Here is a 17,284-nt window from a genome sequence, read left to right on the forward strand (position 1 = left end):
GTCCCCCCTGCTCCATGATTATATCTGACACCACCACCCTGGCTTATATCATGAATTGAAAAGTGCTAGTCAAACTCCAAGACAAACTTGTCAATAGTGAGGCCAGACATTCGCATTCTTTCTCTACCTGCTTGTGTCAGCTGTTTGTCTGGGAGCAGTCCCTTGAAAAGCTTTTACTGAGGGGGAAAAGGAAAGGGGGATGCAGAGGGCATTTCTAACAGAAAAAAATCAGGGAGGGGAACCCCACAAAGACTGCAAAGAGAAAATAGAAAAAAACAACCCTGTCCCCATCAGGTCCTCCCAACAACCTTCTTTATCAGAGGGTCATTGTCAATCAATTAGCCAAGGCAGCAGGGGTCTGTAGGAAGGGGGGTCGCTGGAGAGACAATGGTCTGCCCTGTTGTATTACTATTTAATCACTTTTCCTAAATAAATAAAGCAGCCCCGAGGTGCTGTCATGTCAAGGGAATTTATAACAAAAAAACCCTTCATTTTTCATTGGTCATTACTTTTCCTTCCCTCCCACCCCTGCAGGACTAGAGAGGGTTATTACTGTAGCCTTAAGTTCCATCTTTGTGTTGCTTGCCTTTGATTCCCACTCGGACCTTGCCACTTTCTGGCACTAATTTGTCAGGCTGAACAAAGGAGGGATTTGTACCTCCTGTAAGGTCTCAATTAGGAAAGGCTTCTGCTGTACTATGTGCCATTGGGACAGGACACAAAGACGGTAATTACAGGAATTTGCACTAAATGGCTGAAGAATTCACAGCAAAACTTTTATTCCTCCCCCCTCCTTATCCTTCTCCAAGCTCACCCCTCCCAGCAGCCCTGGGGAAAACCTGCTCTCAATGCCTCCAAGCTCTAATTACCAACAGCAGTCCCCTTAGGTTAAACAGCAGCCCATGCTGGGGAACAGCACAAACTGCCTGCAGGGAGCAAGGCACAAGGAGAATGCCTCAGCTTGGTGGTGTGCCTCCGAAGTCTCCTCAGTACAAACTTTTCTCAGCCAGACAAGTTTCCCCAGTTTCTCCTAGTTATACTTACGGTTATTCATTTCTTTGTGTCGTGGTAACAGCTACAAGTTCCATCCGACTCTTAAAGACCAACTCTAAGGGTCTCAGACAGACAGTAAAGGGTCTGCTCCTACAGTAAGTGCCATACATCCCCATCCTCAGGTACAGGGAATCCCACTGGCCGGCTTCTCACAGACTCTCCACAACTCACATTTCTCTGCACAAGAGCGTTTATTCAGTTTTGCAGACTAAAAGGAAACCACAGGAGCAAAAATGCCTTACGTATATCAGAAAAATATTCCATGCAACCCTGACAGGGTTAGACCACCTTATTTCTCTGGGCAACACATGAGTGAATGCAGATGAATCATCCCATGTTTGGGAGAGGAAGTCGACTCTCGCCTACAGAAAAGTCTGCTCCCATACTATCTAATGCAAGACTAAAACCTATTTCACGTTGGAGACATGCATTTTGTTGCCTACCCCAGGGCCTGATCCTGTTTTTGAGGAGATCATTGAGAAAGCTCACTTGAAACTCTCCTGGATCTCCGTCAGAGGATGAAGCAAAATTATAAAATTTTCCTCTACTGAGCTTCCAATTAAAAGAAATGAGGAGAAAGGAACAAAGTTTTCACGTCGTCTGGGGCATTATCTTAAAATTAGTCTGTTAATTCTGCTGTCTTCTTGCGTTTCACAAGGCTGCCTGCTGGGTAACACACTGGGCTGGATCCATCTTGGGGATACTTGCTTGACCCATTCCCAGAGTCTCTGCTTTCACTCTCACAACTACCTTTGAAGGTAAGACACGACCGTTGTCCGACAACATTCAGGTAATCAGTCACCACAAGACCCAGGCACCTTCAGTTTCAGCAGTAGTTTGGCATATAACTACTCACAGGAAGAATCGATATGACATCACACAGAGTTTGTGGCCAAGGGCAGAACTGACTTCAAGGCAGAAGGCCCAATATTGTGGCCAAATCATTAAGTGCAGTGAAGCCAACCTTCACAATGCTCCGGCTACCAGGTGGGTGCCACATGCTGTGGAGAGGTGAGCAGGAACATCACCTGTGGGTCACTACCAGAGAGGGACGAACCCTGCTGCACCCACAGCCAGTTCTGAGGGCAACCCAGTACTTCTGGGGCTCAGGTCTCCCCTTGAAGGGATTCAGGACAGCCAGCAGGTCCTGGGCCCACACAGACCCCCCTCCCAGAGCCATGTGTGGTTCCAGAGCAACAGACAGATCCCTCACCCCAGAGCAGAGTGTGGAGGATCCTCACAGCTCCTTTAACAAAAGAGGAAAACCATCCAGAAAAGTTCTTTCTGCTACAGCTGGCAATTTCTAAGTTAACATAACTAAAGCCAGCCATAGAGTACAATTTTGGCGCAAAGTCCCCAAATTTGCTCCACAAAGGTGCCCTTGCTGAAGTAAAAGGACAGAGAACCACATTAACACAGGTCCTCTCTATTTTCACTTCATTTCCAAACTAGACAGAACCATGCTTGCCTCAGACTAGAGACAGCAGTCAAATGAACAGAGATTTACAATCAGATGCAGAGGTTTAAGGTCATGTTTTCAACCCCACCTCAAGGGAAGAACTGAGCAGATAAGCTCATGACTGAATGTCAGTACTAGAACAGACGTCATCAAAAGGCGGTGTTTCAGGGAAGTATACATCCTTTGAGGAGTCTCCCCAGAAGACCCAGAGCTGAAACTGAGCTCCAAAAATAACTTGGAGGAGACATAGCAATAAAAGACAACAAAAGCGCTAGAAGTCGGAAAGTTGCATCATATCCAGAATTCAAATCCCTTTCAGTCTGGACCACTTTTCCAGCGTCCTGAAGCAAGAAAACAGCTCAGCCACCCTTGCGTGTTACATGTACAGGATTTAATGCTTCAGCACTGCCCACGAAATGCAGGTGAACTACTAAATATCCCATAGGCTTTCTCCACATTTTACAGAGAGCAAAGAAAGGCTAAAAAACCAAAGCTTCTATGGCCACAGTGAGAGGCAGGGAGTGGCTGTGTGCTGCTAAAATACATACATGTTCTTCCAAGTGATTTTTCTTTTCCTACAGGAGGAGAAAGGGTGCAGATGCTGCAGCCTGGTTGCTTACCTGCACACTTGAAGCTCTGAACTGTGAGCCCTCTCTCTAGAGAAAGTGTGGTCAGGATGCTCAGGAAGCTGGTAGTCACAGATTGGCGCTTGCTCTTTCTAAGATCATTTCCAAATGGCCGATCTCCAGGTTTGTTCCTAAGTGTGACCTGTGGGTTCTGAGTCAAACTTCTAGTAGCATTGGCTGCTGCTCTCAGTGCCTCCATCCACTCCTGGGCCCTCTGACAGGTCTCTGCACGCAGGCGGAGGACATCTTGAGGAAAAATGACCTGAAAGCAAGAGTCACAGCCATCCTGAGTATCTGTCTGGACTGACAGGCACGCATCAACATTGTAGCTCAGCAGAGGATCTTCATCAAGCATGCCCGGTCGGAATGCCATGAGATAAGACCTGTTCAAGACAAAAGTAAATGCCTTCCAGTTATTCTGGACAGTTAACCTATAAAGAGTCCCTGATTTGAGAATATTTTGGTACTCTTTAGTGTTTTCAGTCAAATTCATGGATAGGAAGAGCTCCATGGGCTTCTCTAACAATCCGTTGGTTTGAGAAAGGTCACTGTTATTTTCGGGCTTTGGTACATTCTCCATTTTCTCCTGCTGTCTTGTAAAAGCAGGCACAGAAGCACGTACCGCTTCCCAGAGCTTCTGTCCCCAATCTAAAGCCTCCCATGAGGACTCCGCCTTCAGCTGTAGCTGCGAGTTGTCTGACAGGACAGTGTCCACCACCTTGGTTTCAATGCAGCCAGTAACAGTGACCCTTTGAAAATGCATGAGTGGATACATGGTGGGAAGAGTCTGGTTGCCACTGCTGTCCAAGCAATACAGGTACAGTTTGTATGGGGAGAGCTCAGCATAACAGGTTTGCCAGTAGCTGTCATTGTCTCTGCTAATTTCTAAGTATCCCTTCTTCAGAATGTTTGGGAACATTGGCTTGTGTTCTGGAGGAGAGAAAATGAGAACGTTACCATTAATTCTTTTAAAATATCTGTTTCAAATTGTTACTTAATTCTGGCTTACACATCTCTCCTACCCATACGTGATACATCTGGAGGACAGCACCACAGAAATAGCCTTCCCCCAAGAGGTTATATTTATCAAACACAAGCACTGACTCTACATTTGAGCCGAGCCAACAAGAACACAGCACTTTTTTACTCAGAGGTACCAAAACACAAAAAGGGGACAGGGAACCAGAGGAACAGAGATACAAAACAATTTTCCTGAAATTATCCAGGAGAATAGTCACAGAGCAACAAAACACTGCAAGTCTCCCAGAACCTAGTCCAGAAGAGTACAATATTATCAAGTAATCTGTGGCCAACTAAAACATATCAACAGTGAGAAACAAATACAAATTAAAACAACACATTCCCCTCCTGCCCCTCTTTCCCAGGCTCAACTTCATGCTTTCACACACAACCCCTCACACCTCCCCCCTGTCCCGAGCAGCACAGGGGGAAGTGAATGGGGGGTCGGTTCCTCTCTGCTGCTCCTCCCTCCTCTGACTTTTCCCCTGCTCCAGCATGGGTCCCCTCCAGGGGCTGAAGTCCTTCCGGATAAACCTACTCTTGCATAAGCTCTCCATGCCCACAGCTCCTTCAGGAAATCTCCACCTTCTCCAGCATGGAGTCCCGCGTGGGGCTGCAGGGAGATACCTGCTCCACCACGGGCTCCCCAGTGGAACCCCTGCCCCACGCCTGCAGCACCTTCTCCTCTCATCCTGGGCTGTTCCTCACACTTTCCTCCTCACGCCGCTGTGCAGTGCTCTGCCCCCTCGGAAACGCACTCTGACAGAGAGGCCCACTTGCGGCTGAGGGGCGCAGCTGTGCCCTGTGCTGAAACCGGCCAGAACCAGCTGGAACTGGCTGGAACAGCCCCACTGCCAGCACCTGGGCACTGCACCCGGCACCTGGACTTACCCAGGACACAGGAATGGAGAACCGTGCCTAAAAGCAGCAGTTTCTTACCGAATTTGAGCACGACCCGGGACCAGAGCATTTTGCACAGCTCTGTTTACTACAGAAGCTTTGCTGATTTATGAGAATCAGGCTCAGGACCAGCAGATGTGACCAAAAATAAAAAGAGGCTGCGCAGACCCAAACACATACATCTAAGCACCTCAGCACTTTGGGTGCTTCCCAGCAGACCTCTTCATAAACCTTGGCCCATGTCAAAGTCAAAGGGAATTTTCTTCATCCCCAGAAAACCGGCCATACACACATCACTCCGGGCACCAAAGTGACACCAATTTAAAATGAATTATACAAAGCATTTCTGACTTTTAAAAAAGGTTTCTGTGCAAAATTTGTTCCAATCTGATTTGCACCACTTCAGCCACCATTAATACTTTGTAAAAAAACCACCGTATTTTCACCTTGGGCCAGACACGAGGCTCTATGCAATTTTTGCTAGCCCCTGTATGAATTCAGTGACATTCACTGTTATGCTCCAACGCTGACTTTAACACTTGGCACCCCAAAACAACCCAGTCCCGAGGAACAAAAATTCTTGCTCCCATCTGACTTCTACTTCACCTTTCCAGGAAGGGTACTTGTGATGGGTCTTGACCTACAGAGAGTGGCAGAATTAACAGACACAAGTGAAGAGGTTTCCTTCTCCAGTTGTTCATCTCCCTTGGAGACTGCTATTCCTAAGGCTGGAGCAAGGAAACCACCTGGGAACACCTCCTCACCCCCTTCCTGGCACCATTAAGTCAAAATAAAATCAGCATCAATGGACCTTAACACGCAGCGCGTTACAAAGTGCAGCCATACAGGAGCTGTTTCACTCATGGTTTCTGCCCTCAGGCTGACAACCTTTGAAAGAGGGATAGCGTAGACAGTTGGAGGTGCAAAATACTTTCAGCATCTCAGCTTCACCAGTTACCACTCACATTAATGGGCCACGGTCTAACCAGTTTTAGACATGATCACCTCTTGAGTCTTCAACACAGAGCTAAGAGAACAGAAGCATCTGGGCTTGACAAACCTTGGAAACAAAGAGCCAAAGATGAGCCTGTACAGAAGTTACTGCATCCCCACATGTATTGGCTTCCCAGCTAATATGGCCAAGGAGGTGTTCAAGGCCAGGTTGGACGGGGCCCTGGGCAACCTGATCTAGTAAATGTGTATGTTTGGTGGCCCTGCCAGGCAGGGGGGTTGGAACTACATGATCCCTGAGGTCCCTTCCAACCCGGGTCATTCTATGATTCTAAGACTGCTGGCCATGCTGCTTTCACCACCACCGGCAAATGGGTAGGTCTATCTATCCTCCCAGGGGCACAAGGAGAGTCAGGGACTACAGGTATTTGAGGGACTCAGTTATGTCCAAAGGGCTTCTGATACCACCTGGTTAGAAAGCAGAACTTGGCCCATAACCTACAGTCTAAAGAGATGCTCCTGTTCTTGTCCGAAAGCATTGCTGTAGTTGGTTGTGAGAGTTTTCATGTATGGGCACAAAGAGGGTTCAGGACAGTAACGGCATAAGTGCTTTGGCTAGTCCTTCAGTGAAGACCAACTTTAAGGATTTATAAGGATTAAGAAGACAACTTTCAGTTAAACTCAATGAACATACATGAGAATTAATTGCCTGATATACTTAATGTGAGTATGCAAACCTCATGGAGGCTAAAAGAAATGGAGGAAGGATGCTACCTCCCATCCACCCTAACAAAAAGGACACACTTCTGCTTCACCTTGCCAGCTCAGCCCCAGCTTCCCCACATCACCCACTTACTCAGAACAGAGCCTGCCTTTAACACCACGTTCAAAGCACTCTACACTTTACCTACAAAGATTTCCTGCATATATGACTAAAATTATAACAACAACTAAAAAATTGCTACTTTTGCACTAGGTCTGAAAAGGTGGAAAGGAAATCAATATAACTATATGTTGCCAACAAATAAGCTACTCAAGAGAATTTCAGCTAAATATGGAAATTGAAAGCCTAATCTATAACTCAAAATGGTAGAGAAAAAGCACTTTCATAGCCCAAATGGAAAGATACGCACATGTGTGCGCACGCACACACACACTAAAAGAGAACCCATTTTTTTCACTGTACATCTCTGGCCCTGACATTCATTAGTATTTCTGCGCTAACTCAAAAGCCATTAATTTCTCTGAAACCCACACTAATCCCTTTGTAGTGCAGATAATGGGCAGCCATTCTAGAGACATCTTCCCTTTCTATTAATCCAATCAGTGAGGCAGTGCTTCTGCAGCTCCAACTGCAATCTCTCTCCTTTCCATCAAGTACAGATGACAGTTCAAGCTCCTCCATAATAAGACAACCCATAACCTTCCCCCACCCACCCCTCCTTCATCTGCACACAGGTTTGCTTGTCTTTTGTTGCGTTAGAAAAAGGCTATCTCTCCCTGCCTTTCACAGAGGCACCTCCCTCTTCCTCCTTCACCCCACTCCTTCCCTTCAAGATTTCATGAACCAGCTCCACTGACTCGCTCTAACTGGGACAGAACCAGCAGTCAACTTGATTAAAATTCAAATGCCCCGTATTGTTTAGGTCAGGGCAACAGACGCTGGCAGAAACAGGTAGAGCCCATATGCTATACATCCACGCACACCTTACAACCCTTTGCTCCTTTATCTCCTCAGCGTGCAGTGTGCCCAATAATACTTTTCCACTCAGAGAGCAAATGCTACCATCTCTCCATCCACCTTCTCAACAGAAACTGCATCTCTTTTCCTCCCTACAGAGACAGGGAGAATAAATTGAGGAAGAGTAAAAAGAAAAAAAAAAAGGGAACTAATCACAGTAAATGGCCCCTGCCTGAGCCATTTGGAGTTATAATCTCTAAGGAGGAGGGGGAAGGAGGCAGAGGGAAACAAAAAGAGACTCAGAAGCTCAGGAGAGGGCAATATCTTCCTCAGAGTCTCTCCTATCCTTTGGGAACTGCCCACCTGTCCTGGCGAGGAACCCTGCACTGAGCACACACCTACCCCTCTCCACGCTTAGGGGCAGCTCGTGCAAAATGGAAGCCCAAATGTCGTCTCAGCATGTATAGAAGACACATGCTCCTGAACAACTGACTGGAACTGTGTCCCTGTTGGTATGGCAGGAAAACTTGCTCTGTTTTCCACCACTGAAGCATTTCTGATGACAGTAATACCAAGTAACTTAGAAAAGAGCAGAAGTAGAGATGCCTAGTTTCTGAGGGGTTTGTCTCTGGAAGTGGCACTCCTCTCTGGGTCCTCCAATGCTTTGTAAGAGATGAGCATAAATTTCAGAGTTTTTGTCAATAGTCCTCTGCTCTGATTTCCAGAGAACTTAACAGACACCTTTGGGACCTAAATGCTCTCAAATTGGGTTGAACTAGTCACCTGCTTGGTGGGGTTTGCCAGATCAGGGACAAACTGTGCCTCAGCCAACATGACTCAGATCCACAATGCCCACTTCCCTCCTACTTAAAAATATAGTCTTTTCCCATCTGGATCTGCAGGTATATGTCTTGCAGTCAAGTATATCTGATTCCACTTGGTCCTGAAACAATGGCATTGATATTTAGCCACAAATTTCTAGCAGATGTCTGCCCTGGAGCCAAATCTGGCTTCTTCTCCCAATGCCACTTCTTTCAAGGGACCACTACAGCACTGGGACTTGCACCTAGGTAGCAGTTTGCATTAATTAAAAGAAACATCCCTCCCCACCAGAAAGGCATTCACTCTTTTTCATCTTCCTTAGGCTTTGGGAAAGCAAAACCTGCTTTGAAAATGTTGAACTTGCAAACTCTTAATTTTACATTTATGCATTGCTAGAAGGGTTGGCTTAGCTGTTCAACAAAAAAACTCACAGAAGAACTGCCTAAACAGATGGATAAAGAACCTGAACAGATTATTCTTTAAGTCTTTCCTTTCAAGGTGTAACATTGTATGAAAAACATACGAGGAACTGCTGAAGTCTACAGGATCCCAGCTGCCCAGCCACTCCATCCAAGCCTTTCTGCGCCCCTGCAGCAAGTTGAACACTTGCATAGTGTTTACTGAGCAGACCACCAGCACTCCATGCATACTAACACAGTGCCTGTGCCAAGGGGCAGTGGAGGAGAAGGCTGGATTCAGTCCAAGTGCAAGACCAGCCCAGTACAGGACTCAACTCTGGAAGATACAGAACTATAGTGAGTGAGAGATGGTTACCTACCACCAGCTAGGAGATGCCTAAAACGGCAGCACTTGGAAAAGAAGTGAGAATATAAAACGAAGATGGATTTGCTGAATTTTTAATAAATTCACTCAATTCAGCTTTAAAAAGAAGGCAGAAAGGGTATAAAGTGACTGTCAAAGCTACAAAAACAGGGTCAGTTCACATTAGGAGAGTTATCTGACACCACTAAGGGAATAATAGCAACTAACCTGAAAATTCAGTTATGAATCCACCACAACATCACTGGAAGCAATCAGCACTGCCCCAGGAGATGAAAACTCTGTTCATTAGCTTTATGGAGTGTTGTAACTCCAGAGCAAAAATCTCAGTAAAGAATAACCTCCCCAACTAGAACAGCTTCACAATTAAACTCATCAGTGCCGCTTACTGCAATCCTCCTGTGCTGTGAATTTATCTGCTGTATGTGAGCCCCTCCCATCGCCTCCCACCGCACTTCCCTTTCCAACACCCTGCACCCTTCCACAGCCTCCCAGGCAAGGGAGTGGAGTAGGTCATGTTTCCCTCCACCGGAGGCAGCTACCCATCCTAGTCCCCTCCGTGGCTGCTGCTCTCTGCCAGCCCCCATGGCCTTTCCAGCTCACAGGGTGCCCAAGCCCAAGGAGCAATCAGGAGTGAGCCTGCAGGGAACAAGTGCTGCACTCCCAGAACTAGCCAGGGGGTTTAGAGAGGAAGTATCATCCATCAGATGAGCTGAAGTCAGGTGATCCAAATTATACTCCCATTTGACTTTGGGCAAAGTACCTCACCTCCCTTTGTCCCTACTCGCCCTCCCTATCCTTACTGTGTGGTGTATTTAAAATGTAATCTATCTCCTGGGAGAAGGGGCTATCTCTTGCCAAATTCATAGACAGTCCCTGGCATTTACAGACTCCCGCAATGGAGCGCATTAAACTAAATTAGATTTTAAGTAACATTTTTGCCTCCTTAAATCTCAAAAGTCCCCAAGTCTCTGCAGTACAGCTATCTTATCCTTGACTACCTTTTAATGCTGAAAATAAATTGGCCACGGGAGGGCATCGGTTCTCCAACTGGCTTGACACCTCTGGGATTACTTCCAAGTGGTTTGAGTCTTCCGGCTCTCCAGAGAGGAAGGTGCAGAAGTGTTGTTTCCGCACATCTGCCTCTTGGATGACAGCACCATTATCTTCTACACAACACCATGAATCTATAATGTTCTGCCATCCCAGTGGCAACTAACAGCCTATTGGTCTGCCCTGGTTGTGTAGCTTCTACATACCACAGGCAAAATACAGTACCACAGCGGTGTTTTGGCAAAATCACAAATGGCAACCAGGCTTCAAAAATCTCCCTGGTAGATGGGTCAGGAGCTAGGCCCTACCCTGGCCATCACTGCAGGGGAAACTTGAAGGCTGCATGTCACACCTCCAATGTTTCACACCTCTCCGGATTTCTGGCCACCTCCACCTCTGCAGCAGCTCCCACACCTGCCACACTTCCCCTTTACACCCAGCTGTCTTTGCAGCTCCTCCCCGAGCAGGACAACAGCAGCAGCAATTGATGGCACCGCTGTCTGCTGCTCTGTGACCCACCACCACAAACCTGCTAAGGACTCCTATATGTACCACTAAATGCTCCATGAGCCAATGGCACAGACACAGAGCTAGTACCAGCCACCACTGCTACAGCGAAAGGTGAAGATTATCTGGCAAACAAAGAAGACATCCCAACAAAGTCTGTGTGGTCACCAGAATAAGAGAAAGCACCACTGTAAAATGAGTCCTCAGAACGTAAGGATCACCCCAGTCCCCAACCTGTGAATCAGCGGTGTGTTGCTCAAGAATACAGATTTAGATGTCTCACCTCCACAAAAACACACTAAAAAGTTCTAATATGTACAAGAGCTATAAGAAGAGGGGAGCTATAAGAAGAGGGGAGCTATAAGAAGAGGGGAGCTATAAGAAGAGGGGCCCAAACCTCTCTTGAAATATCCCCTACACAAACTCCAAGTACGAGATCATATCTTCACAGTGTCCCAAACGATGGCTAGTCTCCCAGACATATAAAAATATGTGAAGAGAGGGGGGAAAAAAGATATTTTTAAAAAATCATTCAGTAGAAATGAATGTGGTGCTTAGGGACATGGTTTAGTGGGTTGGGTGGTGTTGGGTTGATGGTTGGACTTGATGATCCTTGAGGTCTTTTCCAACCTTAATGATTCTGTGATTCTATGAAAGAAGGAGGTGAAATCCTGGCCTCCACCAGACACAGTAGAATTCAGGCTGTTGGCCAGTTTTAAGGCAGTCACCTTTCTCTGGTATGTCTATTTTGCCATGTCACAGTGCTGCAAACACCCCGTAGGGGCAGCTTCCTAACAGAGCATATTGCCAAAATCAGTGGGGCTGGCTTGTTGGAGAGGGGCACATCAGCCTTCTGCAGTAAGGGCAGTTTGTCAGCATGCAGGTGCTCACCGCAGTGACAGCTCTGGAGTTCCCTAAGCTCACAGGCATAGCAGGCAAACAAAACTGGCTACCTGGGAAAAGTACTGCAGCACCCATGCCCTCAGGAGTGGCTGTGTTTGAATGAAAACATCCATGTTATCAAAGATAACCGCTCACACATTGCGTTTTAATGATCTAAGCAAGCCTTCGCTGGATACTACAGAAGCAGCATTCTCCCTTTGTTTGCCAGGCTACATGCCCAGAAATACAAAAGCCTGCCTTGAATTTGCTTACAACTTCCATCTTCCCTAGCTCCACTTACTGCTTGACACTGCTCCGTAGAACGCAGCGCTCACTTCTAGTAGGCCAGCTGTTTTGCCAGCAGGCTTAAGGAGATACTAGCCCAAAAGGCACAGCTTCTTTTCAGATCCTTTTCTTTCACAACACATGGAAACAATACAGTTTCATTTTATTTGTATTACAAAAAAGCAAGCAGCAGGAACAGATAAGCTCATAGTAATAAATATACTATGAAGATAAGGAAAATAAAATTGTGAAGAGTTAATCTATGCAGCAACTCGGCCAGCCTCAGAGGACTGGGAGACCTCTGCAGGCTCCAGAAGGAAGTCCTTTACCGCAATGAGGACTGACAGGAGTGGCTGAAGTTGCTCTCAATATCTCATATGCATTCTTTTAATTTGTATTAAAGCCCTGAAAAGGGATGTCTCCACAGGCTTTGGCCTCTATGACTCCTTTAGCCACTGCCGCAGCTTTTAGCCAACCTTAAAACACATTTTTCAGCCTCTTGTGGAGAACAATTACCAGTCCTAGATACAGATATCTGCAACACCTACTTTCTTTCTTTTGCTTTTCTCTTTTCAGCTCAGCCCACAGTAGCAGCAAACTCTATGGTAGGCTCTCTTGTAAACACAGAGGAAGGAAATACCATGGCTATTTTCAAAAACCCGCACAGCTGCTGAACTGAACAGGTTGAGGAAACAGGTTAAAAGAGTGCACCTTCAGAGCGCAGAAGTTCTCCTTCCTCAAAGAAGGTACCACTGCCTTCAAACATCCCATGCAGAAAGGCTCTTGGAGGGCACACAGCAAGCACTGACAAATGTTTTGCACCTTTGCAAAAAGCAATAGGAAAAGTGGGGGCTGAGCACCTTAGAGGTACTGACTGCTGCTGGGCTACAGGTGAGTCCTGGGAAAAGTTCTTTCAGCCACTCTTACTAATCTATTTCAGTTCCCTTGCTCAGTTCACCTCCGAGATCCCAGAACTTGACCATATCGCATCTCTTCTGTAAAAAGCCATTTTGAAGAGACCTGTGCTTCTGGCACACTGGTACTACAGAGAAATCAAGGAATGGATGGGCTACAAGACACCTAGCACTACTGCACATAGTACAAAACCAAGAGTTGTCTTCATGGGAGTCTGACAATTTCTGTTTTTCTTAAGAGCGCTAATATTACTATACATCACAAAACTACTTTATAGATGTGAGGTCTTCACAGTTATAACTCACAGCTAGAAACTGTTCAACATGAAATCAAAACGATAAAGAGTATATCACGTTCTAACATAGTTTGTTCACTTTTTCTGTTATGGAGAAAAACTTCATTGGATTAACTGCATTTAAACAGTATAAGTGCCTGCTGAGGGGTTGGGAAGAGTACCACTCAGCTCCACTGCTACTACTAAAGCGGCACGCCTTGGGTACACACTGCGATGGGGTGACTGAATACTGGACACAACCTAGCTTAAGGAATCCCATGGTTAGATCCAGCTGTACACAGAGTGTGTTTCTCATCTTTTCCTCTCATGGTTAGGTCATAGAAGGTTTTCTATCAAGCTGTTCTAGACACTGGTTTGAAGTCCTGATAGAGACTTGACTCTGGATACAGCAAAGCCCTTCCAGGGCTTCCAGAGGGTTGGTGCATCTCCCTGGGGTCTGACATCTGACAGCCCACGTTCTGAAAGCACAGGAGACTCCCACCCAGGAAAGGGAAGAGATTGCAGTATGTGGTCCCTGACTTTTAAAGCAATGGTGTCCCAGCACTGCAGTTCCTAATAAAATTTCCTTGTTTGCCAGAAGGGGAAGAAAAACCTACACCATTGTTTACATTTTTCATTTTGCTTCCTTTTATGAACAGTTGCATCACACTGTTTTGCATCTGTGTGTAAGGGAAAGGGGAGTGTAATTCGCTTCACCCCAGACAGAGGTGTAACACATTAGGGTGCACCCCAACGTAGTCCTGCAGTTGCCTGAGCCCTGGACTGACAGAAGGGAGACCTGTTTGGCCTTGGACTCTGCTACTCAGCACCAGCTGGATTGGCAGGTTGCTTCTTGCAGCTTGGGGATCCAGCGGCAGCTTGGAATCTCTCTCACTGAATAAGTACGCGAACAACTCTTTAAATAGAGAACAGCTTAGGTATTTCTTATTATAAACAGTACGAGTAACAGAACCCCCTTCTTATTTTGAGGGCTGTGTGGGGAAATTAGGACAAAGAGACTGAGCTTAAAACACTATCAGGGACATTTATTGACTTTTAATGGCTAGATTTTAATGGTGTTTCTGTGGGCATATAAAGGTGTTACATGCTAAATTTAAACCCATGAGATGCCCAGGATACAGCTGGCAGAAACTGAGAGCTCTGTCTCCAGGCTTCTGGGTGCATTCCTCTTCTGCCCCCCTTCCACAGGAAGGACACACAACAGAGATCTCACTCTGCAGGAAGCAATATATCTCCCTAAATAAAATAACGGGGTATACTTGCCTTTGTAAACCAAGAGCACCCTTCTTTTGGATACAGCAACTATGTCACAATATAACACAATAACCTACAGGGTTGTGTGTGTGTATATACATACGTAAATATTATATTATTTATACATATTATATACATTTATATTTATATGTGCACACATCCACAAACACAACCATTTAGGCACCTGCATTTCATGCTCCAAAACAGATGATTTATCTGGAAAGCCTAAAACCCAAAAGGCTTGTTTTAACCCTAAACAGGCTGCCTATTCATAACTGGAGCCATGCCACCATACAAACACACACATGCTATTGCAACCCTTTGATTTTTAAATTCCTTTGTTAAATCCTGCCTTTATTTAAATTATAAAACCTTTGTGGCACTAACTGCTTTTCTTTTCCGTAAGTACCCAGTCCCCTTCTGACATCTACAAAATAAATCATGGAGATGGCAGACACTGGTTCAGTGTTTCCGAAGCCCTGAGCACAACCTCTTCCAGTGCAGTGCTTGAGAAAGGAAAAGGAAAAAGTATCACTTGCTGAAACATCGCTTGGCAGGGCTCACTGGAGACGCCTGCCTCAATCTGATAACGAGACTTCCTGTACCCCACACAAAGCTGGCAGAGATGCCTTAATACTGACAAGCACAAATAGCATGCTTGAGTTTTTGCTAATTGTTTATGGACTGAATAGCCAGCATTTCTTAAAGAAACAGAGCAGAGACATCAGGCCTCACAGAAAAGCTTTGTATGCCCTCTTTTTTAATGGCCGCTCTTAAACTTTTATGAAATCTGCCTTTGTTTGGATTTGACATTCTCTCAAGAGCTTTAGCATTTTTTAGTTTGGGAAAATCATGGAAGGAAATGATCAGAAATACATAACAAATATTTTGTTTTTCCCCAGAGTCAAACTGAACAAAATAGAAGCAAAAAGTAAAGCAAACTTAGTTTTTCAAAACATGAAAGGAACAGAAGTCACTATTGGTTTAAAAACAGATCCTTAGGCAGGCAAACAGAGAGCTACATAAAAGGCAACAGAGCCATGCTGATTTCTGTGCTCATAAGAGCTACCTCACAGTTGTTTTGGGGGGGTTTTGTCTTTTTTAAACATGCAGTTTCTTTTTCAATATGAATATTAAGAACAAACAGGAAAGTCCTTTTATCAACAGAAACAATAAAGCACCAGCACAAACCTGTGTTTCCTTGGATGTCCTCTCCCTTGGTTAATGCCAGGTAAGAGAGCAGAGTGCAGTTATTGTCCTGACCAGAAGCAGGTGGCTGCTGCAAGGAGGTGCCCGTGAAGACCACTCCCCACTTTACATGGCTGATATCAGAGCGTGACCTGTTGTGTCCTGGCTTGAATGTTGAGGCTTCCTCATTCTGCACCAGGATGTCGTTCACCGAGCGAGGCCTGTCTCTCCTCCGCTGGCAGATATTAAAGATGTTAAAAGCTGTGGTCTCCCCTTCCCCTGCCCAAGCAAGGTTGTCAGCAGCTTTTCCCCTCTGCACCACGCATTGGTCTTTGTCAGGGAATGCTGTCTGAGCTTTGGTTTCCAAGAGGCCATTTTTGCAGTGATCCCAGATGAGGCTACTTTTGGCTAAGGAGGCGACATTCCTCAGATTCCTGCTCTCTGTTATCTGATCAAATACCTCGTGCCCAACCAGTTCAGGGACCTCCTGTACACTGTACACCTCAGAAGGCTGCACAATCTTTTCAAGCTTGGTATCAAAACTATTGAAAAAGTCTTCAGTTACTTCCAAGGCAGGGCTAATGTCATCAACTTCAATAGCCTCCATATTCTGTGCTGCTGGTGGGCCCGAGGCGTTGCGATGCGTTAAGAAGATCAATATCCAGAGAAAGAGCCTCTTCACCCCTGTGCTTGGCACACCACTAATTTAGAGGTGGTGGGGCAAACACATTCACCAACCACAATCCTTAGTGGTAGAAAGGAGCCAAATCAACCTGTCTTCAGATGGGAGATGTAACATCCACTGATCAAGTGGGCTGCAGTCCCTCTATGAAATAAGCTCACAGTGATGGAGAGTACCTGTAAAGCAAAGCAAAACACCACGTCAGTAAGGGTCTTTTCCCAGATAAATATGTTTAATCACATCACTCCTTTCACAGACAGAGTCCCCTTGATTTTTACTTTCTCCTTCATTTTGCACGAACATTACTGTGTATGAAGACTCCCTTTGGGGTTTTCTGCTGTTCACTGTGTGTGAACTTTGCGTATTATCACTTCTTGAACTGGAACTTGAAGAGAGTAGGATGGGGCACCAGATAAAGGGGACCCAAAGTGGTGCCATGTATTAACCAAGCCTCAGAAAGCTGCACTGAGAAGCGGTACTGACTAACATCATAAATGGAGCCTGCTTAGTACACGTTCCCATGAGACTGTAAGAAAAAGTTGAGAAACGTAGGGTTAGTAAAATAGGCCAACCAGCCTTAAATAGTTTGCCTTTTTCTTCCAGATTGCTTGCATTCTCGATTTTAGGAGACCAATGTGAGTTTTACAACAGTTACTTTGCCTACTTGTCTGCATAAACAGAACTGTGATACTTGCCTAATAAATCAATGCTATCAGACTGCTGCAGAGCCCTGCACACTTTCTCTCTAGAATATCACTGGGAACCTAGGTGAAACCATGGGGCAACCTAAGCCCCAGAAAGACAATGCACCCTACGAGCAAAACAAAATATACCATATCCTGCACCATCGCAAATCTGCAGATCTTTATTTCCAAGCTGTTGACTCATTGGGCAAAACATAAGAATAGCAAAGGGTTTTAAGGCTAGACCT

The 17,284-nt window shown here is 45.7% G+C and overlaps 1 protein-coding gene across 1 annotated transcript; it reads right to left on the reverse strand.

Moving 5' to 3' along the window:
* Positions 1-3,132: 3,132 nt before the first annotated feature.
* PLEKHM3 (pleckstrin homology domain containing, family M, member 3) lies at positions 3,133-16,278 on the reverse strand (the record flags this gene model as incomplete). The annotated part of the gene is made up of 2 exons (XM_010076145.1): positions 15,675-16,278; positions 3,133-4,068 (listed from the first exon to the last, which is right to left on the reverse strand). Coding segments are annotated over exons 1-2 (1,540 nt in total), but the record flags the coding sequence as incomplete, so codon positions are not given.
* Positions 16,279-17,284: the final 1,006 nt, after the last annotated feature.

The sequence above is a fragment of the Pterocles gutturalis genome, unplaced genomic scaffold (assembly GCF_000699245.1).
Source record: "Pterocles gutturalis isolate BGI_N339 unplaced genomic scaffold, ASM69924v1 scaffold44241, whole genome shotgun sequence".
Taxonomy (NCBI): Eukaryota; Metazoa; Chordata; class Aves; order Pterocliformes; family Pteroclidae; genus Pterocles; species Pterocles gutturalis.